Source organism: Sciurus vulgaris, assembly GCF_902686455.1.
Source record: "Sciurus vulgaris genome assembly, chromosome: 12".
NCBI lineage: Eukaryota > Metazoa > Chordata > Mammalia > Rodentia > Sciuridae > Sciurus > Sciurus vulgaris.
Genome location: NC_136473.1, coordinates 99,307,846 through 99,333,201, shown reverse-complemented (window position 1 = coordinate 99,333,201; position 25,356 = coordinate 99,307,846). Strand labels below are relative to the sequence as shown.

General features: G+C 43.2%; 1 protein-coding gene across 4 annotated transcripts in view; it reads left to right on the top strand.

Moving 5' to 3' along the window:
- NPL (N-acetylneuraminate pyruvate lyase) overlaps positions 1–22,061 on the top strand; it is a 34,034-nt gene extending 11,973 nt beyond the window's left edge. For 3 of the 4 annotated variants that reach the window (XM_079108045.1, XM_079108043.1, XM_079108042.1), the window contains exons 3-12: positions 1,422–1,495; positions 3,495–3,582; positions 7,338–7,395; positions 8,127–8,202; positions 8,916–9,008; positions 10,661–10,809; positions 10,942–10,988; positions 14,695–14,779; positions 18,762–18,801; positions 21,305–22,061. In XM_079108045.1, coding sequence (XP_078964171.1) covers positions 1,422–1,495; positions 3,495–3,582; positions 7,338–7,395; positions 8,127–8,202; positions 8,916–9,008; positions 10,661–10,809; positions 10,942–10,988; positions 14,695–14,779; positions 18,762–18,801; positions 21,305–21,489 — 895 coding nt within the window. In that variant the 3' untranslated portion in view covers positions 21,490–22,061. The remainder of the gene's footprint in view (positions 1–1,421; positions 1,496–3,494; positions 3,583–7,337; positions 7,396–8,126; positions 8,203–8,915; positions 9,009–10,660; positions 10,810–10,941; positions 10,989–14,694; positions 14,780–18,761; positions 18,802–21,304) is intronic. The other variant, XM_079108044.1, reaches the window with a different exon arrangement.
- The last annotated feature ends 3,295 nt before the right edge of the window (positions 22,062–25,356 follow it).

Below are 25,356 nucleotides of genomic sequence, written 5' to 3'. Positions count from 1 at the left end.
GTTCCTATTTGACAAATACTATCCTTTGATGTCCAATTCCTGGATGCTTCAGATTTTCGTTTGTTGCTCTTAAGGACTACAATAAGTGAAGATGAAAAGAATGTTAACAAGGCTAAAATTAGGATTCTCTGGCCCTACTAACAAGTACAAATGGTAGCCAGCTAGTACTTGGTGTTCTTGGCAACATGACATTAACCCAGACCTGCCGTAGCTTTCCTTTGAATTTCTGTCCATCACCCGTCCTCCCCACCTGCCCTTTGACTGGGGATAGGCACTTAATACAAGTTGTTTGTGAGTCTGTTTGTAGATTTTAAAATCAATATGACTTTATGGGGAAAAGAAAAAAAAAGGAGTTCGAGGCATAATCAGTTAACACAAGTACGTATAAGAACACACTCATCACCTTAGGCACGGATCCTTCCAAGGTCATTTTGCCACAGACTGCAAAGTTCATGGGTATCTTGTGAAAATGCAGGTTCTGACTGGGTAGGCCTGTGTGTGGCTGGGATTCTTCATACTCATCTGCTCCACCAGATGCTACTGTTCCCTGGACCTCACTTTGAGAGACAAAGCGACAGCAAAGCTCCTTTCCATTTAAAACAAATGCAGACTGGTTTAAGCCTTCATTCATTGTCAGAAGTATTAAGTTCTAAAATTCTTAAATTCTCAGACTGAATTTTCCTGTCTCATAAGCCTAAGGAATTCCTAACAGGTAGAAAGATTCTCATATCACCATGTGCCCAACCATCACTCTTCCCAAAAGAGGACAAGAGAGGATTAGGTGAACTGTGTTTTATTTTATTTATTTATTTTTTTTTGCGGTACTGGGGATTTGAACCCAGGGCCTTGTGCTTGCGAGGCAAGCATTCAACCAACTGAGCTATATCCCAGCCCATGAACTGTGTTTTAAATATTACTTGTGATGAAATTTAAATGTAAAGCCTCTGTTTACAATCAATAGTGTTAGGGAATTTTGTTTTGTTTTAGTTTTTTGTTATTGTGTTTTTTGCATGACTGGGATGAGAACCCAGGGCCTCCAGTGAGCTGGGCAAGTCCTCTCCAGCCCTTTTATTGTCATTTTTGAGACAGGGTCTCAGTAAGTCTCCCATGTTGGCCTCAAATTTGCAATCCTCCTTTTCTTAGCCTCCCAAGTCCCTGAGATTATAGGCATCCGCCACCTAATAGCATTTTGCTTATGTAAATGAGACACATTTAGTTGGGTGGAGAAATCACCAGATTCAGAAAAACAAGAACAAAAAAACATTCCAGCCATTATTCAGAACAGGCTAAGAATTTCACACACTGGCCAGTGGGTTTTTAATAACTAGTAATAAGAGAGTAGTTTATAGACCTGGGAATGGGCTGAATAATCATCTAAAAATACTAAGCATTCTTTCCCATTTTTTCCTCATATCTTTTAGAGAAATCAACTTTTCAGTAATTGGTCAGTATGTGGATTATCTGGTGAAAGAACAGGGAGTGAAGAACATTTTTGGTAAGTCACCTTGGGATTTCTGTGTCTCTAGCTCGGTCCTCAGAAGGTAGCTCTCTGACCAGGAGGTCCCAGAGTCACTGCATCATGTCATGGGTTTTTGTGGAACCTGGATAAGCTAACTCAAAGCTGCAAATTTGTAGTCTTCCCTTAAACCTATTGGACCCCTCAATAGTTTATCTCATTTGGTGGTACCAACTGATAGGGCATTGCTCTTATCCCAGTTTAGAGTTGAAAATCTATGGCTCCATTACACTCTTTTGATGAGGTTATTCAACTAAGAAGTGGGAGAATAGCCACTAAGCCCTCTTAAATCTCAACTAAACCTTCTTAGCTCTCTTAAAAGTGGGCTCTGGTCTGTCTGCACCTGTGCTTTCAGATTGTGGATGGAAGAAAGACTCCCAAGTATAGCACACAAAAGAACCAACAGGAATAGCATTTATCCCCATTTATTGCAGAGAGAGTGAAGGTTTAAAAAAAAAAAAAAAAATCAGACCTTTTAAGCCTAAAAACTGCTTTTGAGCTGTGTGTTGTTCTGGGTGCTCCAACCCTTGACTGGGTTTTCATTCTGAGGACACTATGCTTGGGTCCTAGAGACCCCTCGGGTTCAAACGTGTGAAAAACTGACCCAGGCCACATGTCAAACCAAGACCTGATTACAGAACCACTCAGTGTGCCCTGCAGCTCCAAGTCAGATTCTTACTCCTCAGAGGGCCCCAGGACTACCCTGGACATCGGGAAGGGCAGGAGCACCTCTAGGCAGAGCACACCTGCAGCACCTCAAGCCCCCAAGGGAGGGATAAAAACATTTCTCTCCCTGCCTGGCCTGCCCTATTCCAGCCCAGTGCTCAGGCTTGGAGGTCAAGATCCAGAGTGTGCTGCCTGCACACAGGCCTCCGTCTCGCACACGACTCACTGGCTCTTCCTCTGATCACGGAGAGATGATTGTATGGAAGCGGAAGAGGAAGGAAGATGAGTTCCAGAATCAAGCAGCTCTGGGTTTGAGGTTAAATTGTTTCATGTTTCTTTAGTCAGCTTTTTTTTGCTGCTGTGACTAAATGATGTGACCAGCACAATTATAGAGGAGAAGTTTATTTGTGGGCTTATGGTTTCAGAGGTCTGAGTCCATAGAAGGCCGACTCAAGGTGAGACTGAACATCATGGCAGGAGAGGGTGGCAGAGGGAAGCAGCTTACATTGTGGTGATCAGGAAACAGAGAGAGACTCTACTCTCCAGATGCAAAATATGTACCCCATAGCCATGCCCCAATTCCCACCTCCTCCAAGCACACCCTACCACTTCAGTTAATCCCATCAGGGATTAATTCGCTGATTGGGTTAAGACTCTTACAACCCAATCGTTTCTCCTCTGAACCTTCCTGCATTTTCTTACATGTGAGCTTTTGGGGGACACCTCAGATCCAAACCATAACATTGACCTCATATTTTCTACCATAAATGAATTTCTGCTTTGCGGGTTGTGAAAATAAGGGAATATTGAGTTCGTGATACAAAAAATTATCAGTACCCCTTGTGCTTAGTGTCAGACTGTGGACAGGTCACTTGGGATCTGCAGCTTGCAAAAGTACCCATGTAGGTTCCCCACCCATGACCTGCCAGGACTGGATGGGGTTGATGTTCCTGCCCTGTAAGCCCAGATATAGAACTGGGTGATGTGTTTGGAGATTGGCCTCAATGTGGGCAGATATTTGTCTCTATTCAAAATATTTGGCATCTGTCCCTAATAACAAGGACAGACTTGTAATCGCAAGTCTCAATTAATCTTCCCACTGCTCTGGATAAAGTGAAGGAAGGAAAAACACGGAGCCTGAAGTGAAAACAGGCACGTGGCATCTTCCCCACCGCGCTTGAGCTCCATCCTCTGATCATTCCTGTGTCCCTGTCCTGTGGGCGGGGATCTGTGACCCTGCACTTCCGTCTGTGGGGTTGGAGGAGCAGAAGGCAGGAGCTGGTCCCATTGACCAACTCTTTGTTTGGAACAGTGAATGGCACTACTGGAGAAGGCCTGTCTCTGAGCGTCTCGGAACGTCGCCAGGTCGCAGAGGAGTGGGTGACACAAGGAAGGAACAAGTAAGTGACTCCGTGGAGATAAAACACTGTATACCTGCCAGAGCTGTGCTGGCTGAGGCTCCTCCCCAGGGATGCTGCCTCCCCACTGTCTGTCAGAAGAGATCAGAAGCCAGCTGGAGGTCTGCTGGCGGGAAGATGAGCAGGGGCCCAGGACATCCTGCACCTCAGTGAGGGGAGCCGTTCCTGTCTTGTGGAAGGGCATCCAGTCTGCTTGGCGTACCACTGGAAAATTGCCTTTCCAGCCACAAGGCCAGTCCCCTCAGGGCTGCCTGTCCTTGGGATGAAGGGTAAGTGGACAAAGAAGTGGTGACTGACAGACTGGTCGCCCAGCTCTTGTGCTGAGTACTTCATAGTTCACATTCCTTCCCTCCTACTGGCAAGGACTGGGGATGTGGCTCAGTGGTAGAGCACTTGCCTTGAGGCCCTGGGTTCAATCCCCAGCACTGCCAAAAAAGAAGAAAAGCTGCCGGTGGGGACACAATAGCCTGTCAGCCCTCCTTTCTTCACATTGAGGTCTTATTATTCTTTCAAAATGCAAAACTGATCCTGTCACTTCCCAGCAAGACCCCAGTTAGCCCAGGATTCAGTGAGCCAAGGAGCACTGAGGATTCAGTAATGGGCTTAAAGGGCATGTGGTGATGGAATTCCGAGCTTGGCTAATCCTGCCTGAGAAGACCAGTTTCACTGTGACTCTCTACCAGGGTCACGTGGAGCACCCCCAAAGATGAACATTGGAATCTCAGAGCAAACGTCCTTTCTGGCCAGATTAACATTTAAAACATTTTACATTTAAAAACGGCTTTTTACAGTGAATTCATTTCTCATTAGACTGATTCCTAGTTGTGCTCTTGGAAGAGCCTCTTCACCAAACAAAAATACAAATATTATACTTATCAACTTCCTTGTGACACTGTCAAATACGAGGCTATACTTGATCAGAGTAAGTCCTCAAGTGCTGATTAATCGGTTTTTAATTCTCAAAATTCTATTGCTTGTCTAACCCTTAAAATTTATTCCCTGGACATTTTTTTTTTTAATTTTTCAGATTTCTATCTTTACTATTTTCCTTATTTTTATAGAATTTGAGAGCTTTATCCACCAGTGAGCTGCATTCCCAGTCCTTTTTATTTTTTATCTTTTGGGGTACTGGGGATTGAACTTAGGGGCACTCGACCACTGAGCCGCATCCCCAGCCCTATTTTGTGTTTTATTTAGATTACAGGGCATGTACCACCGGGCCCGGCCCTTTTAATTTTTTTAAATTTTGAGACAGGGTCTCACCAAATTGCTGAGGCCACCTCAAGCTTATGATCCTCCTACTTCAGCCTCCCAAGTTGCTGGATTACAGGCCTGCACCACCACACGAGGCTCAAGGCCTGTATTCTGAAGGCCTTACAGTGGTAACTGATGTCAAGAGACACTTCCCCTTCCTCCCTCCCTCATTGTTGCTCTTATCCTCTTAGTTCAGAGATACTATTTCTGGACGTTGGCGTGTCACCCTTGAGTGGTTGTAACTACAGTATCTTTGGATGAAATCCCTCTTTCAGTCTTGGGGAATGTTCTTTGGCAGAGAAGAAGCTGGGAGGTCAGAGCTATTGTCCAGTAAGGTGGCAGCTTGAAGCCGAGGCTTCCCTCGTGTGCCAGGGGAGGATGGGGGATTAGCTCCCTGTGTCTCAGCACTGAGACTGAGGTCAGCCTTCCTGCTTCCTATGGGAGGATGGTTCTTTTTCCCTGTAGTTGACCTCATTTTTTCATTTTTAATAAAAATCAAAAGTCTCCTTCCCCCCTGCCTTTCCCCTTTTAAAACCAATAGAAAATGTTTCAAAGGGGAAATGAAACATTTCTTGGCCTCCTGAGCACTTAGTGCAGTAAAGTCATAGGGAGCCTCTGAACAGGGCTCTCTTTAGTCTACAGCTGAGTGCTATGAAGTGCCTCCTGTTAGGTAAAGATACAGTAAGACCATCCCACCTACTCGAGTCCCAGTCTTAAAATTAATCAGTTGTTTATTTATTATTTTATGTGGTCCTAGAGATTGAACCCAATCCTTGCACATGGTACTTGCACATGGTAGGCAAGCGCTCTACCACCGAGCTATGTCCCCAGGCCCCTGGTCTGGAATTTCTTTTTTTTTTTTTTTTTTGCGGTACTGGGGATCGAACTCAGGGCCTTGTGCTATCGAGGGAAGCACTCTACCAGCTGAGCTATCTCCCCAGCCCTTGGAATTTCTTAATTCTCAGTTTTTCTTATCTGTAAAATGAGCATATACACCTACCTTCTGTACTTTGTAGTTTTTTGAGAGGATCAAGTACAGGTGAACAACTTTAAAATCTATTATTACCTTGTGTGTTAGTCAGCTTTCTGTCACTCTGAAAAAATGCCTGAGAAAATCAAGGGACAAAAGATCTATTTTGGCTCATAGTTTTAGAGGTTTCAGTCCACTGTCACCTAGTTTCATTGCTTCTGGGCCCATGATGAGATAGGACATTGTAGCCAGGAGCATACAGTTGAGCAAACTGGTCACTTCGTGGCAGACAGGAGACCTTGAGGAAGAAAGGGGCTGGGGACAAGATATACTCTCCCATCTGAGGCACACCCCCAATGACCTACTTCCTATAGGAGGCCCCACCTTCTACAGATTCTACCACATCCCAAGGTCTATTCAGTGAACCCATTAATAGACTAATCCATTGATGAGCTCAGAGCCCTCGTGACCCAATCACTTCCCAAAAGCCCCACCTCTGAACATGGCTGCATTGAGCACCAAGCCTCTATCACTTTGGGGACATTCCAGATCTAAACTATAACACCTTAAAGAAGATATTAGAAGCTGATATGCTCTTGTTAGACCAAGCTCTGGGGTGTCCAGGATACTAATCACAAGTTGTTCTTCTGCCTGCTTAGCAGAGCCTGTATTGCTTACTATAAGCCCTTTTTTGGAAGCTTCTATCCTGTCCTTAATGTGAAGCTCTTGCCTAGGAAAGTTCTGTTTCCAAGTGTCTTGAGTGAAGTGTGAGTTAGTTTAGATGGCACATTCTATCCTGAGAGAACTGCTTTGCTGTAGCTAGTCTTGATATACAAAAATTCTCATTCTAAATACACTTGAATAGGTAGCTTAAATCTGTCAGTATACAGAAAACTTAAAAATTGCTAGGTGCTTCTGATCAGATAGTCAGAATCAACAGCAGCATCTAATGAGGTTCCATAAAATGGGAAGAAAAAGGCAATTAAAAATAAATAGTGACCAGCTTATTTACTATTTGAGGACACAAAGATTGTAAATTTTTGCCTAGTTTTCATAAATACTGTTAATAGCTCTGTAAACTTTTAGTGCTTCCACTTTGTAATGCTTTTAATACCTTTTAATTTTATTATGACTTTTGTATATTAAATATTTTTTATTTAAAAAAAGATCACCATAATGACTCGGGAGGCTGAGGCAAGAGGATTGCAAGTTCAAAGCCAGACTCAGCAACTTAGCAAGACCCTAACTCAAAAACATATTAAAAAAAAAAAAGGAATGGGAATGTGGTTCAGTGGTTAAACGCCCATGGGTTCATGGGTTCAATCCTTGGTACCCCTCCCTGACAAAAAAGAACACCATAAGCCTTTTAATAAGATTAAGATCACTGCAGAACTTAATAGTCTTGATATTGAGACTAGTGAGGCATTAACTGCTAAAACTAGCACAAACCAGATTAGTGCAGCCCTCTGTGTTCTAAACTTCAAATGACGCATCAGTGTTTTCTCCCTTGCAGGTTAGACCAGGTGGTGATCCACGTAGGTGCACTGAGCTTGAAGGAGTCCCAAGAACTGGTATGTATGCAGACCCACCTGGGAGAGACCACTCAAGGGACCTCCATTTCTATGATGAAATCAATTGCAGTTCCAGTACATGGTGGATGCTGTGCTGGAGGAGATAGGTGTGGCACCTCAGGAAGCCACCATTGAGTCGCAGGCTATGCACCATATAAAGTGATCATACTCAGTTGTCTTACAGTATGGTGGGTTAAAGATAGATTAAAAATGTCACAAAGGCCCAGTGAGAAAAATTTGAGGAACTATGAGAAGCTTGGTGCAATGTATCTTTTGTGGAGTGTGTAATCTTTTTCTTTTAACCTTTCTCAACTGCACTCCCACTGTGTAATATAAATGTTAAACTGTGACTGCCATGCCATTAGATGGGAGAGATAATATGATTCAGTAGGCCGAACAGAAGAAATTGTATACCCAAATTTCTCTCTTAACAGTTATAACTTATTATAATGAACCACTCATGTCTTCTCGGCAAAGTGTTTTGTACTAAAAAAAAATCCAAAAAAGCGTAAGATCAAGTACACAGCTTATTTCTACCAGGCATCTCTACTTTGCATCCTGGGATTCTCCTAGTTGACATTATTGTTACATTTGGCCAATTTTTTCACTCATGAATGGTGCATTAGTTGGCAAATTTGAAGAGTTTGTTGCTGAACTCTAGCATCTAAGCTGTAGGTGGCTGTAAGAAATCACCGATGGTCACTAGCATGGTCTTCTCTCTTGTTACAAAGGCCCAGCATGCAGCAGAAATTGGAGCCGATGGCATTGCTGTCATTGCACCTTTCTTTCTCAAGCCGTGGAACAAAGGTCAGTAGCTGGTTCTGATTGCCCAGTGCCTCACACTGTCTAATTCTAGCTTCCATTCAGAATAACTGTGTTTAACTCATAAAGGTCAAGTCCCACAGACTGGAGGCATCAAGTGGCAAAGGCACAGTGGTTCGCTGGAATACTTTCTACCCCTAGATCCATAGCAGAGATTGTTTTAAAGCACTTCAATTGTCTGACTGAGTAATCTGATTGAGTCATCTACTGAGCCCCAGTTGGTAGGTGCCTGTGTTTGGGTTAGGTGTCCACTTCAGACAGTTGCCTAGGGTATCAGACATAGGGCAAAGCATGGGACTGTTTTTCTCAAGAGAGAGGCGTATAAGTGATGGACACCTTATTTTTATAAGAATTTGTCTTTTCAGTCTCTTAAGCATGGGGAAGTTTGCACTGATATTTTACTTTGGTGTGTTGTGCATTACCACTGAGTTATACCTCCAGCCCCAATTTTTTAATAGTGGTTTAGTATGGTAAGAAAAGAATTGTCTTATTTCAGCCTTTCTTCAGAAAGGAAAATAAAACTTTGAATGCATTGAGTTGTCGAGAATTGCAGTAGCAACGTCAGGAATGTTCAGGGCAGTCCAGACTGCGCCACTTCTGTGAAGGATGGTCGCGTTCATCGGATGATTCTTTTGTGTCCAGGGAAAGTCGCTGTTCTCCATTCGTTCACACCGAAACTTTTCCTCCTGTATTTTCAGATGTCCTGATTAATTTTCTAAAAGAGGTGGCCGCGGCTGCCCCTGCATTGCCATTTTATTACTATCACATTCCTGCCTTGACGGGAGTAAAGAGTAAGTACTGGTTCTCTTGACCCTTCCTCCGACCTTCACATCTTACCCTGTTTTACCAAGAAAGCCCCACTCCATCCCACCCTCCCCCACAAACGCACACCATTGATGAGGCAGCTCCGGTTGCTCCAAAGTGAGTCCCTCTAACGTCCCAGCCCTTTGCCATCATTCACACCACCTCATGGTGCCAGTTCTTAGGCATGAAAGAAGGACTGGCCTCTAAGCCCTTTCAGCAAATGCACGCCTTACTTCTCAACGAGAAGACCCAAGACCGTAAGCCCCGCAGGGCAGGACTGTGTCTGCCTCGTACCTACTACATTCTCAGTGCATCCCCAGAGCACGGTACTGTACTCTCTTCTGGCTTTTCTTTTAGCTTTCTTTCATTTCTACTGTACTTCTCCCTTGGGAAGACTTTTACAATTAGATGAAATTTGTTAGGAGATTAGTTTTTAAATCCCTTCTTTTTCTGAATTCCATAAAAGAAAAAAAAAGAAAAAAGAAAAATGGAAGACTATGTATTATAGATATTCAGAGGAAATAAACACTTTTTCCTACTCTCAAACTTACCACTCAATACAAAACATGTCACATCTGGTCACAACATGAATTGGGGAGGGGGGATTTCTCCCTACCAACAGCAGGTGCTCCCCTGGAGCCTAACTGGGTGTCCAGTAGCCCAATTAAATTCTGACACTGCCTCACGTTAGCATCAGATCTCCTGGGTTAAGGGCTCAGTCTCAAGACTGTCCCCACTTCAGATGCTGTCTCAGGTCCTAGCTTGTGACCTATGATTCTGACCAACTTGCAGTAAGCCAGGGGTCCCACAACCCCCTCCTCAGGTGTGATTAATTTGCTAGAGCAACTCACAGAACTCAGGGAAGCCTTTACCTACTCTTATCTACTTACTACAAAGGGACTTTCAAAGGATGCAGATGAAGAGATGCACAGGATAAGGTATGTGGGAAGGGGAGGCAGACTTCCATGTCCTCTGGAAGTGCAGCCCTCCAGGAACCGCCACATGTTCTGCAACTCAGAAAAACTCTGCTCAACCTTGTCCTTTAACATTATTATAAAGGCATGGTTGATTTCATTATTGACCATTGGTGTTCAGTTACACCTCCCTCTGTCCCCTACCCAGAGACTAAGGGATAGGACTGAAAGTCCCGACCCACTAATCACATCCAGTGTCTAAGAGCCTATCAAGAGTCAACTCATTAAAACAAATGCTCCTATTAGCCAGGAAGTTCTAAGGGATTTAGAAACTTTCAGATGCACCTATCACTCAGGAAATTCCAAACATCTTAGAAGATACATGTAAGAAACCAAGGTCAAAGATGAAATCTGGGAACAATAGATCCTCCTAGCACCTCTGTCTATGAGGGTTTCAGGAGCTCCATTTCAGAAACTGGGAGCAGATATATATATTCAAATATATATTCACAATATCACAAGTTATCTATCTACTGGAAAGAAATGGAAAGCTAAGGCTTGTAATTTGAAAGGTACATAGGTACATAGGAGCTACCAGACAGGGGCAAGCCATTATGCCATCTGTAGTCACTTTTGGCTGACATCAGCCAGTGGCAGCTCACCAGATGTTATCTGATATCTTTTGAGGCTGTGTAGATTAAGGAGGTATTCATTGTTTTGAGCAGTTCGTGCAGAGGAGTTGTTGGATGGAATTCAGGATAAGATCCCCACCTTCCAAGGGCTGAAATTCAGTGACACAGATCTCTTAGACTTCGGCCAGTGTGTTGATCAGAATCACCAACGACAGTTTGCTCTCCTCTTTGGGGTGGATGAGGTAAGTCACCCCTGGCACATCTCAGCAAGTCAGCTCCCCCCGCAAAGCAGTTCATGTAACTATTTATGTCGTAGCATCTCTCTTCTTTGTCTCTTTCATAAGAGTGAATTCTTTTTGTCCTTTTCTCATTAGCAACTGTTGAGTGGTCTGGTGATGGGAGCAACCGGAGCAGTGGGCAGGTAAGCATGACTCATTTGTCCCAGTGATTGTACGTTTTAAGTCCCACAGGAAGGCCCTCATCATGGAGTAGCTTTCTTTCTTTCATGCACATCCTTTCTAAGAGAAGTCACCTTTTGTTCCCGTGTTCCTTCAGTGAAAGGGAATTAAGTAGGGCCCAGCAGTTGGTCAGAAACTAGGTCATCGTACGTAGAAGCATCCATTGCAGTTGGAGGCAAGACACGTGATCTGAGGCACGCGCAGGGGCTACAACTGAGTGGGTTCAGCCATTAGTCCTGTAGACCCTGACGATCGGAGTCTCAAGGATGTACTCCACTGTCAGAAACTGAATTACAAACAACAGAAACCCACTCCAACTAGCTATATAGGAGAAGGAAAATTAACATAAAATAATGAGAAATTAGATAAAACCATGAGGAGGAAGAACCAGGCCTCAGAGAGGAACCAGGAACTGCAGAGCTGTCAACAGCTGAGGCAAGTCATCTTCCATCTGTGTTCTTCCCAAGACCCTCATCTGCATCCTCTCCACCTCTCTCTCTCTCTCTCTCTCTCTCTCTCTCTCTCTCTCTCTCTCTCTCTCTCTCTCTATCTCTCTCTCTCTCTATCTCTCTCTCTCTCTCTTTTTTAATTTTGCGGTGCTGGCGATTGAACCCACTGCCTTGTACTTGCAAGCCAAGCACTCTACCAACTGAGCTATATCCCCAGCCCTTGTTCTCTCTCTCCAAGTGGGCTTTCACTACTTCAGCATTGGCCAATCGTGGCTGCCCAAAAATGGCCTCTCAGGATATCATTAAATAGCACTGCCTGCTCTAGTCAAGTGTCCCCCAAAGGTCCAGCCTTGGCCACAAAACCAGAATCATGTGACCCAGTGCCTGCCCAGCAGAAGGCAGGCAATTCATAAGCATGTCCCCTGCTCTGTTAACCTAATTCACTAAAATATGCCTGCAAGCAAATTGACTGAAATGTACACATTAACAAAGTGCATTGTAGGAAAAGTAAAGTAACATTCACTACGTTTTGGTGAGCATGGCTTTGATAAAAGTAATTGACTTGGATACTTTTTTTTTTTTATTTGGGCCATGCTGGGGATGGAACCCAATGGCCTCACCTCGCACATACTAAGCACTTGCTCTATCTCTGAGCTACACACCCCCAGCCCAACTTGGATACTCTCAGTGGCTTGTTCTCCAAGCCTGGATGGCCTGGGACATCTATCATAACCTAAGGGATGTTTACTCCTAAGAAACCTGAATGCTAGATTTGCTGACCATGAAATGCTTTTTTCTCCTGGAAATTCTTGCTCTTTTGACTCCTATTTGGCCTCCCCACCAGGCGTTTCAATTCTGTCAATATAATCTTGAAGCAAAGTACATTTGGTTAGACTTCGTTTCTTTTTAATATAATTATGGATGCACTTAAGACTGCTGAGATTTGCATTTTGGTATTTTGAAATGCCTCAGATGTTATTCTTTTTTTTTTTTTTCTTGGGTGCTAGGGATCGAACCCAGGGCCTTGCACTTACAAGGCAAGCACTCTACCGACTGAGCTATCTCCCCAGCCCCGGATGTTATTCTTTTTACCCAAAAATAAAGCACGCATTCTTAGAATTCCTTGATTTTGACTTAGCCTCTACTTATACCAGGGCCAAAGACACTTCTGCTTGTGGTACATCAAGATAAGTTTGTTTATGATACAAACTTACTATGTGAGAAGCCACTTGACTTGCTTTTGTTTCCCCTTTAAAGAAACTGGAGAGCCGAGCACGGTGCTCACCTGTAATCCCAGTGTCTTCGTAGGCTAAGGCAGAAGAATCACAAGTTCATAGCCAGCCTCAGCAGCTTAAGGAGGCCTTAAGCAACTTAGCAAGACCCTGTCTCAAAATAACAAAAAAAAAGGGCTGAGGATATGGCTCAGTGGTTAAGTCCCCCTGGGTTCAATCCCTCGTACCAAAAAAAGAAAGAAAGAAAAGAGAAATTAGGAAAATATGCTTATTATAAATTTCTATGACCTTTTTCTATCCTACTGGTTTCTCTGGGAATTCAGTAATTAAGTATTTGTCTCTATTGGTAGAGTTAGAGATTATTTTTCCTCAAGAACATTTCATCGAGTTATATAACTATTTTCACCTTCATTTTTACTCAGTGTTATAGAAGATAGCATTGAGTGATAGCAAGTCCCTGTGTTACAGGGCTGGGACTTTCCAGGAAACTGAGGCAGCACAAAGCTCCCCACCCCCAAACCCCAGTTCTTTTTTTTTTTTTTTTAACTATTTATATTTTAATAACTTTATTTATTTTATATGTGGTGCTGAGGATTGAACCCAGTGTCTCACGTGTACTAGGCAAATGCTCTACATTCTGAGCCATAACCCCAGCCCCAAACCTCAGTTCTTGGGATCAAGTCAGAAAGATTTCAGACGTGTCACTGAGAGTAACAGATGTAAGTTTATCGAAGGGTAGGGAAAAGGAAAAGGACACTCCCTAGGGGGAGAGTGGGTCCCCTCAGAGAGGAAAGAGACAGCACACCTCTTCTGCCCTAGTTTTATTGGGGACCCAGGGAAGTTTGCAGGGAGTCCCACCCTGGTCCTCCTCTTCACTCTTGACTGGCAACAGGATAACCTCAGGCTTTCAATTCTCCGCTGCCATGACACCTCTGAGTGACTGTGACCCAGGCTGATCAGTTCTAATTAGAACCCGTTCTGTTGTTGTTGTTCTTTTTAGATAGACATGACAGTAGAGTGTATTTTGACATATTCAGAACCTGTTCTTATAGATTTTATGGTTCAGGGAAATTATCCTTATCTCCTCAAGTTCTGGGATTTGGTCTGTGTAAGGGTCACAGAGATCCTTCTCTTCAGGGTAACTTGTGCTCTTATCTGCATTTCGGGGCCTGCCTTTCTCCAGCAGATAACAGGGAATTTTGCTAAGGAAGGTAACATGTCAAGTGGACTTACACCAGACAGGGCTTCAGGTAAATTGCTTTTTAAAAGTGAACACCCATGGGGGTCAGCCCAGTGGGCCCATTTTGTAAGTTTATTCCCTTAACCTCGTGTTCCTGCCACTTCTGTGGTGACTCAGCAGTCCTTTTTTGAGCAAAATAGAAACCAGAATTAACCTTCCAGGGCTCTCTGATCTGTGTGAAGCCCCTGGAATATGATAGGCACTTTATAAATGGTTCTTTGCTTTATTATGATATCCCCCACCCTCCAGAGTCCTGTCTCCAAGTAACATGTGAGTTGGAGAGGAATTTAGATACTTCGTTGGGATTTGCCTCTTACTGTGGTGCTACACACATCGGGCTCTGGGCAGATGGCTTTTAGGACTCTTTCAGATGCTACATTTTGTCCACAGTTCTCTAGCGTTTCCAGGCCTCCGCCTCAATCATTCCCAACCAAGTACACCTCCATCTTTTACTTTCTGTTGTTTTGTTTTTCCTTATTTTAACCTTTCTCCATTTTTCTTTATCCCTTTCGGTGTTCTCTGCCTTCTCTGACAGCTCTGCTTCATGCTCCTAGAGAACTCAGAACTAAAGACAGCCTGGTCCCCTATAGATTGGGACCTAAAAATAGACGTATGGGCAGTCTGGGTTTTTGGTTTTTTTTTTTTTTTTTTTTTTTTTTTTCCTCTTTTTAAACAGCAAAGGGCTGTGGAGATCTCTACCTTTCCTGTTGAGTTATTGACCCTGCAGTATTTGCTGTTGTCTTGCCAGCACCTATAACTACCTAGGGAAAAAGACAAACCAGATGTTGGAGGCTTTTGAGCGGAAGGACTTCTCTTCAGCCCTGAACTACCAGGTACACTGTTTATCGATGGATTTCATTGGTGCGTGTTAATTAATTATACAGAAGAGTCAGATTCCAAACCTTTTCTCCCCTTCACATGACCCACAGCCTTTTTCCTTCCCTACTTGAGGACCTTTTTTCTCCTCCCGCGTCAGCATGACTGGCACACCTGCCCCCACTGAAACTGCCTGGCTCCCTGTTGCTTTACTTTCCTTGTTTCAAACAGAATCTGTCCCCGTGGCTGGTGTCGGATCAAGACAGGCCTCTTACGAATGACTCCTCTGTTCCTTCTAGAAAGGATCTTATTTTCACTCTACCTTCAAAGTAGTTTTGTGACGGTAAAGAAATCAGTCATAGATGTGTGGGGAAATAACCGCAGGCAACCCCCTTGAGGACTCATTTGAGCCACCAGAGAATAGGAGGAAGCTCTGAAGCTGGGGGTCCTAAAACTGGGAAGGCTTAAACCAAGGCAGGGCAGGTCAGCACCCTGGAAATGTGCCAAGAACGGGAAGCGGCCACCAGGCAGGAAACAAGGGCCTAGTGGGGAGCCACAGGGAGACACTGACTTTGAAACAGGAAGAGACAAGCAGCTGCCTGATGGGTTGCAGAGAAGGCCCTGGAGACAAAAGTGGCTGCTGTGAATGCTGCCTGGAGGACAGCCCCGCTGCCCAGGGAAAGCAGAGCATGGAGGAAGGGCGGAACCGTGGGGGGGCAAGGAGGAAAGAAACCGGGTGGAGCCCGAAGGCATGGGTTTTCAGCACAGTGGTCAGGCTGAGAGGAGCAGCCCGAGAAAATAAGTGACAATGGAAGGGAATAAGCAAAGTCAGAGCCAGCGATTCTACTCATAAGGCTCGGCTGAGGGATCTTTTTTTAAGGGCAGGCCGCCATTAGGGTAATCAGAGATTACAGAGCAAAGTACAAAGCATCCTAGCAGCTAGAGTAACCTGCAGCTCCAGCCGGGAGAGAACCAGAGGAATCCGCGCCCAGGAGTCTTCCCCACCCTCAGGCCGCCAAGTTGGGCCACACAAATCGACTTCCTCCTTAGAGTTTAAATAGTTGAATAGTCAACTGTGGTCCAGACTAGGTGAAGCTAACAGCAGGAACCGGGCAGGACTCGGGAATCTGTGCCATCTAAACTAAACATGCCAAGACTTTGGTTTAAAATAGAGTTAGGAAGCCTGAATTGTGCAGATTCTGCCATCTCTTTGCATTCGTGTTTTTTTTTTCCTTTAGTTCCATAGAAGTTATTTATGAAAATTCCAGCCTGTTCTGAGCTGACAAATGACAAGGAAACCAAAAATGGAGCAAACTCTTGAAGCAGCCGTGATACTGACCCTGCACTTAAACTTCTCTCCTGGCTGACTCGGTTTCCATCTTTGTTTCCCTTTAGTCCCCAGTCAAATAAATCATCCCATTCAAAGCAGCGTTAGGGCCAAACACAGGGGTGTACGCCTGTGATCCCAAAGGCTCAGGAGGCTGAGGCAAGAGGATCATGAGTTCAAAGCCAGCCTTAACAACTTAGCAAGGCCTTAAGCAACTCAGTGAGACCCTGTCTCTAAATAAAACAGAAAAAGAAAAAGCAGCATTCGTAGGAATTCAGCTTAGCACATCCTCTGATTCTTACCAAAGGCAAGTGCCACAGGTAAATTTACTCATTTACTCATATGCCAGGGACTGAGCTAGCATATGGATAATTCATGCCAGGTGCAGAATTTCAATAAGGCTGGTTATCACTCTCCAGGAGCTTACACTTAGGTGCAGAAGCCAGACAAGTTAAAAGCTAAGGGTCAGTTTATCTCATTCACTCTCATGGGCTTAACTGCCTCTGTTGTTGTTATTTGGGGGAGGGAGAGGGTACCAGGGCTTGAATTCAGGGGCACTCGACCACTGAGCCACATCCCCAGCCCTATTTTGTATTTTATTTAGAGACAGGCTGTTACTAAGTTGCTTAGTGCCTCACTTTTTGCTGAGACTGACTTTTCCTGTCTTAGCCTCCAGGGTCACTGGGATTATAGGCATGTGCCACTGGGCCTGGCCATCTGTATTATTTACATGAGTGAAATGACATGGGTATAAAGTTATCCCTTGCAGCTCTGTTTATAATAACAAAAGATAGGAACAGCCCAACTAACCATCCATAAGGCAGTGGTTAAATATAGTATGCCCAACTTATGCAATGGAATTATATACAGACCTTTCAAAGAATGAGATAAAGGCGGGCATGGTGGTCTATAATCCCAGCTATATGGGAGGCTAAGGCAGGAGGATCCCAAGTGTAAGGCTAACTTTAGCAATTCAGCAAGACCCTGTAGCAAAATAAAAAATCAAAAGACTGGCGATATAACTCAATGGTAAAGCATTTGCCTAGCATGCATGAGGCCCTGGGTTCAATCCCCAGTACTGCCAAAAAAAAAGAAAAATGTAAACTCTGATACTCAAGAGGACTTACTATCCATTAATCAGAGCAATTAGTTTATCTCCTTATCAATATCAATACTGGTCTTTTTTTTTTTTTTTTTTTTTTTTTTTTGAGCTACATCCCTAGCCCTTTTTATTTTTTATTTTGAGATAGGGTCTCACTAAATTGCCAAGACTGTCCTTGAACTTGTGATCCTCCTGTCTCAGCCTCCCAAGTATCTGGGATTACAGGTGGGTGTGGACTATCACACCCAGCTAATGCTAACACTTTGATTAGTTCCTTTATTTGGTGCCCCAAAGGCGTCCCAATGCAGTGATAATGGAGATCTGTCTTCATTTTTTCAAAATTGGGACAAGGACTTTAAAAGAGAAGATAGAAAAGGACAATCTGGACCTTCATGACATGCAAAACTTGTGCTAATCCATTTAGAATACAGCACTTCTGGCAGTTGGATATCTAGAAGTTAATTCTCATGAAACTATAATAGTGGTCCACTTTATGCTTTGAAGATAGCCCTTGCTTCCCTGCCACTGTGACTTAATTTCAAAAGGACATGTTTCTTTTTCTTTTTCTCTACCTCCTTCTCCCTAATCCCTCCCCCTCCTAATCTCAGGGAAACAGATTACTTCTCCATCCTAGGCAGAGCTATCTGTCCTTGAGCACTCACCCACCACAGGAACAAAATAATTCAGACTTTGGGGATGGCACAGAAGATCTCAGAAATGACTATCTCCCAAATTAACAAGTGAATTACAACTCCAGACAGAAAGCATAGAATATAGCCTTTGAATCCCTCTTTAAAAATCCCATTCCCCCTGATGGGCAGAATCACAGCCTCTGGGACAGACAAGAGTCCCCTGTGCTTCCCCTTTGCTAGCAAAGCAATAAACCTTTTTTCCTTTTTCTCAAAACTATGTCCTTGTTATTGGGTTGGCATCAGCAACAAGGACCAAGCTTTCTGCAACAAAACAGTCTTGTCCAAGCACCACGTGGGTGTCTTGAAGGTACTCAGAGGTCCCAGTTTAAAAACCACTGCACTAGCTGCTAGGTGTCCCTTGTAAGCTAGATGGATCAGGGGCGCATTCCCATCTCACCACTTGTAATATTCTACGTTTCCCTTTCTTCTGCTTGGGCCCATTCCGTAAAGCGTGTATGCTTGGAAAGATCCGACCTCATCCTGGTTGGATCTCGACTGTCCCTTTGCTGTTCTTTTTCCAACTATGATAAAACTTCAGAAAACTTAGATGTGCACACTTTTTAAGAATTTCTGTAAGTTGCTGAATTCCTTAAGTTGTGTCTGAAAGCAAATGAAAGAGAACACAAAAAGAAAAAGAAACAGACAGACCACAGAACAGTGATGCTTTATTAAGGAAGGGGCACATTTTCAAGGGGAAAATGGTGACTGGCTACAACACAGGTCTGAGTTTTATAGGGTTTAGCAGAGCCACATCACGGGAGGGGAACTTTGGCAGATAAGGGAAATTGCAAAAGGTCAGAGTCCTCAGTTTCCCTTTTCCCCTCCTTCAGTTTTCACAGTTCACTAATATTGATTGTAGATTTATTTGTTCCCTCTAGTTTTGCATCCAGAGATTTATCAACTTTGTGGTCAAACTAGGTAAGTGCCACATCTGTTTTCTGCCTTGTCTCTTGTTGGCAAGTGTAAAGGGCATAGTCTCATGGCTTTCTCTGAGGGTTCCACAAGAACACTTTTTACTGCTCTTTTGCAAGCACAATTGTTTTTAATACTACCCTCCAGGGCCGACCATATACAACGGTGTAGTGAACCTGATTGGGAGGTCTTTGCCAGTCTTCTACAAATCTTTCTCTATCTTAGCATGTTGCTTCCTGGTCCTTCTCTCTCTCAGTCAGCACTCTCCCTCCTTTCACTTGTCTCTGCTCTTTAAAATTCTGCTACTGGACTGTGGCTGACTTCAGCCTAAATACTTGGGGAAGGTGGTCTGAATACAGATTTTTACTAACTTGTGAATGACTGACAGCTCTCCCAAGAGTATTTAAAATTTTAAAAAAGAGTTTATTAACACAGGTAATCTTAAATGGATGGAGGTTTGGATAATATGACAAAATAAAGTTGGGGGAAAATACAGTGAATTTGAGCAGAATGTCTTAAATTGTGTCTCACAACAAATGACAAATGCTACCATTCACTTGTCTTCTGCAAGGGACTGGCCCTTGGGCCAAATGAACCTGGGTCAAGTCCAGGAAGAGTTTCAAGTGTGTTCTTGGCAGAGCTCCCACTTCCCATGCAGAAGAGCCTTTCTGCCGCATCCTGGAAACTCCCCTCTCCCCAGGCACCTATCATGTGTCCTGCACCTCCTTCCCACAGGCTTCTCAACTAGCTCTCTTCACCCTCCCAGGACCCTGTTTCCATTTGCTTTTGCACTTCCCGGACTTTTGTCATGTTTCAGTGCTGCCCATGCTATTAATTACCTATTATAATTCCCTTGTCCTGGGCATTACTTTTCACAAAATCATGGTTTGGTATAATAGTTACATGTTCCTAAAGTACATTTAAATTGATACTGAAATTTTAACTAGAAGTTGACCTGTGTGCTACATAAGATCATCTTACCACAGTGATACTGCAACAATTTTGGAAAACATGAATCTAAGATATTAAGGGAAAGGATTTACTCTTTTGCCAGAATTTTTGCATTTTAAGGGGGAGGGTACTCTTGAAGATAGTTTTCATGACCTAAAAAACATATCTTTAAGAAGCTCGTCTCAATCACTTCATGGGGGTTGAGGTTTTCATGACTTAGTCAGAAGGATACTTATTAAAGAAACTTGTTGGGCTGGGGATATAGCTCAGTTGGTAAAGTACTTGCCTTGCAAGCACAAGACCCTGGGTTCAATCCCAGGCACCCCCCCCCCCAAAAAAAAAAAACAGGGGCAGCTTCTTGCTCTACCTACTCATAATAAATCTGGAAGACCATTTGCATCTGCCAAACATTATTCCATATACTTAATCTTGCTAAGTAATTTCCTTCCCAATGCTCAGTTGTTACTATAACTAAGTTAATTTATTAAAAGAAAGTTACTTCTTTTATTTTGAATTCAAAACAATAGGCAACTAAGAAAACAAGGGACAGATATTTTAGAAGATGGGGGTTTGGGATTGTGATACATGATTGATTATTGGTTGTGTTTTTGCATATTAATAGTGAACCTATTACTTCGTCAACTTCTTCAGTCCAAAGGCTTTGTCCTTCCTCAGTTCTGAAAAGTCCCTATTATCATCTGTGAATATTGTCTTGACTACATTCACTGAAGGCTGTCATTCTGAAAATGTATTAGATGAATTTTGGATCTTTTCAAATCTGTGCCTTAATTTTAAAAATATTTAACACATCTTTCTGTGCTGTATTCTGAATTGTTTCCTTCGACTTGCCTTCAAAATCACTAATTCTTTCTTTAGCTATGTTTTCTACGGTTTAGTTTCCCTGAACGTACAGTATGCATTTAATTTCCAGTATTATCTTTTTGGCATTTTTTTCAAGTGTACCTGGCTTTATTTGTTTTTGTGTTACTGGGAATTGAACCCAGGGCCTCACAGATGCTTGGCAAGCGCTGTCCCACTAAGCTACATACCACAGAGCTACTTGGGAGCCTAACGCAGAAGGATTGCAAGTTTGAGAACAGCCTCAGCAACTTAGTGAGACACTATCTCAAAATAAAAAATAAAAAGAACTGGGTATCTCAATTCAATCTGCTGTACCACAAAAAAAAAAAAAAAAAAAAAAAAAAATTATGTACCTAAGTCAGATTATCCTCAAGGGCTACTTGGTTTCAGCTCTTTCTTACCCATCTGACCTCTTTATTCCCGACAGCTTTGGTTCCTTCTCCTTTGCTTGCAAAGGTTGACTTTGAGCCTTACTTGGTTTTGTTTTATGGTTTGTTAACATTTTCCAGCATTGGTTTGTGTTTGTGGCAGAAAAAGTATTTCCTTTGTCTACCCAGTCACTATGACAGTATTGTGCCTTTCACTCACACCTTATCCGACTGCAGTAGTCGTTGTTGGCATAAGATCTCTTCTTCAGGATGTTTTCATGGACATGGACAGTGCCAGATGTATTTCCTCATTTATTTTTCTTATCTAGGTTTTGGAGTGTCACAGACCAAAGCCATCATGACTCTGGTCTCTGGGATCCCAATGGGCCCACCCCGACTTCCACTGCAGAAAGCCACCAGGGAGTTTACTGATAATGCTGAAGCTAAACTGAAGAGCCTGGATATCCTCTCTTTCCCTGGTGTGAAAGATGGAAACTTGGAAGCCTGTAGCTAGTGCCTCTCTATCTAATCAGGATGTATATCTTGAGACCTCATCTGTCTTGAATAGTTCTTCTTTTCTCAGGGACTTTTTAGATGAAATTGAACTAAACTTTCTTTTAACAAATGAAATCTCACATCAATCAGCAAATAAATATCTACTATGAGAGTTGGGTACAGTGGGATGCACCCTCAATAGCAGCAACTTGGGAGGCTGAAGCAGAAGGATCACAAGTGCAAGGCCAGCCTCACAACTTGGTGAGACCCTCTCTCAAAATAAAATTAAAAGGGCTTGGGAATGTGGCTCAGTGATTAAGTGCTTCTGACCTCAATTCCCAGTACCTGTGCCCACCGCACACAAAATTTAAAAAATAAATCATGGGCCCTAAGTCATTCATATTCCACTTTTTGGTAGAGAAGTTACTGTTTATTGGATGGAATGGAATCAAGGGAAATTTGTAATTGATTAATCCACTTTTGGGAATTCCCATTAATTTCTGGTTCTCAATCCTATTTTAAAGTCTTCTAATTTTAAACCACTATAATGTACTTTCATTTTAATAAATATTCATTTGGAATCTAGGAAAACTCTCAGCTGTGGCATTTAATACCAAATTACAACATGACTCAACTACAAATATGAATACACCAACTGGCTCACTTGGCTGCTCAGTTTGACTCTAAAATGTCTGTTTTCAGGTTAATTTGGATGTCATAGTTTTCTCCCAAAGCATTTGCTCAGGTGTAGATTCACTCAGTTCCTATAACTAACGGGTCCTTTAGAGTGGTGCTGTGGTGTGGATGTAGTGTATGCCCTAAGGGTTCATATGGGGGAAGCTTTGTCCTCAGGGTGGTGATGTGGGAAGAGATGGAGCCTTTAAGAGGTGGGAGTTAGGCTGGGGATGTAGCTCAGTTGGTAGAGTGCTTGCCTCATAAGCATAAGGCCCGGGGTTCAATTCCCAGCACCAAAAAAAAAAAAAAAAAGAGGTGGGAGCTAGCAGGAGGGGCTGAAGTCACTGGGGCTGCCCTTGGGAGGGAATGTTGGGTTCAAGTTCTTTCCAGAGTGAGTCCTTACAAAAGCCTAAGCCTGAACCCTGAAGAGCTGGTTGGGTTCCTCTCTGGTGAGGTGACCTCTCCCTCTCATGTATGTTCCTGCCACCGAGACACCATCCACCATGAAGCCAGAGCCCAGCGGAGCCAGCACCATACCCTTGAGCTCCGGAACCGCAATATATATATATATATATATATATATATATATATTATCGATTCTCTCCCTTCCTCCCTCACTCTCACCTTTTTGGCTGCCATGAACTGACAGCTTTCCTCCACCATGCTCTTCTGCCACTATTTCTGCCTCATCTTGGGTCCAGAGCAATGGAATCACTGACTATGGACTGAAACCTCTAAAACCAGGAACCCAAAATAAACTTTTCCTCCTTTAAAAAAAAAAAAAAAAAGTTACTGAACCTCAAGTATTTTGTTATAGTAATAAAAAACTGATTTCTGACTAGGGTAAAACAAAGCAGTCCACTCACCGGGTTAGAGTGAGTGGGCACTTCTAAAGCATCTGTTGCTATTCTTTGGTTCTCTGTGTGCCTTGTCACCATGCCTCAAAAAGTGAAGAAAATTAAGGATTTTCTGCTCACAGCTGGTGAAAGGATACCAAGTCAGTCAAGATAAAAATAGCCAAAGATAGCCAGGCGTGGTGGCACACACCTGTAATCCCAATGACTTGGGAGACTGAGGCAGCAGGACAAGTTTGAGGACAACCTCAACAACTTACTGAGGCTCCGAGCAACTTGGTGAGATCGTCTCAAAATAAATTGAAGAAAAGGGCTAGGAATGTGACTCAGTGCTTGAGCACCCCTACATTCAATCCCTGGAACACCCCCCCCCCCCAATTAATAAGTGAAAGAAAAATAAAGGTAATGTCAAATTTAAAAAGTTTGATCCAGCAGATACTTTTATACCTTGATCATCTCAGACAAGGAGAAAGCAGAGAAACTGAAGCAGTCTGTACCCAGGTTTGGCAATGAAGGAGCTGAAATGAACCACACGGGCTTATTTGAATTGTAGGTAGGTAGGAAGAAAGGAAGGAAGGAAGGAAATTAGGAAGTTTTACTAAGATCAGCAAATATTCACAGGCCTTCTTTCTCATATGGAAGGAAAGGCCTTCCCCAAAGGTGAATCCGTGTCTCTGCTTCCTGCTATACAAAGAACTTTCAAAGCTGAAAGTGTCAAAGCACCAAAGGACTTTTGCTCTGGGCACCACAATTTCCCCTGAGCCACCAAGAAGACACAGTGCCCTAAATTATTGTCATGCGGGCCAGCTTCCCTTCCATGGTGAGCCCAGCAGTGCTGCTGTTTCCCTCCCTGCCACACTTTCCAACAGTTGCTTTTCTTTAGCAATGGATTTGGGTAGGACCCAAAAATCTCACTCTGACTTTATATATATCTTTTTTTTTTTTTTTTTTTTTTTTAATTTGGTGGTACTAAGGATAGAACCCAGGGATGCTCTACCACTGAGCAGCATCCCTGGTCCTTTATTGTTAGACAGGGTCTCATTAAATTCCCAAGGCTGACCTCAAATCTGCAATCCTCTTGCCTCAGCCTCCCCAAGTTGCTGAGATCACAGGCATGTGCCACTGTACGAGGCACACTTTAGCAGTTAAGTTAAAGGACTAAAAGAAAAAACTTAATTTTCTGAACTCTTTTTCACACAACTAGTAAACAGAAGGGAATAGAATCCACCAATGGCATAAGGAAACTTTCCAGTAGGACTAGTTCCCTGTATCTGCATATCAGCTACCAGTCTTCAAGTTCATGCCAGATGAACCACCTGAGGATACTGTCCATCCTGACTGACCTCTGATATATTTTCTACACAGCAGCTAGAATGCCCTTTATAAATGTCAATGTCCTACATTTGAGCCATTTGTTGGCTGAGGCCCTGTAAGCACAGAGGCATGTGCAAATGTTAACCTTTGATGTGAGGGACAAGCTTTCTCACATGTGCATCAGTAAGCGTGTGAACTGGTTATCTTTGAGGCCCTGGAAATGGCTTCCAATAAGTGGGCAAGTGTGTCAGCATCTTGGAACCTCCAGTCCAAGTCCAGTTTGCCCCATGTGAGACACCTTGTCTCAAATCGGGGGAAGTGCTAAAATCAAATGCTTTTTTCTTGGGAGTCGTTCCTTGAACTATGGCAAAACCAAGTGATTTATTGTTAGCGCTTGAGTGTACGGGCACCCCTAAAGCATGTTACTGAGTAAATAACACTCGTAGGAGTATTACCGAAAATGGGGTCCTTGTCCTTGATGCCAATCCAATAACAAGGACATGGCTTTGAGAAAAAGGAGAAAGATGTCTTATTGCTTTGCTAGCAAAGGAGAACAGACTACAAAGAAGAACAGTCCCAAAGGCTGTGATTCTGTCCATCCAAGGGAGCAGGGGGCTTTTAAAGAGGCGATTCAAAGGCTATATTCCACATGAGCTCTGTCAGAGTTGCAATTCACTTGTTAATTTGGAGACAGTCATTTCTGAAATCTGTGCCATCCCTGAAGTCTGAATTACTTTGTTCCTGTTGCAGGGTGGGTATGCTCAAGGACCGATAACTGCCTAGGATTAGGAAGGAGAAATGAGAGGAGGGAGAAAAAGAAACATGTACATTTTTTAAAAAGTCACAGTGACAGGGGAGCAAGAGCTATGTTCAGACCATAAAGTGGACCAGTGTTACAGTAAAGCGCCCCTGGGCTCAATCCCCAGTGCCAAAAAAAATTTTAAAAATTTAAAAAAGGGAAGCAAAATTTAACAGTGACTACTGATACAGCAGTTTACCGGTGACAAGTTCTGCTTCCTCAAATGCTGAAGTATAACATCAGA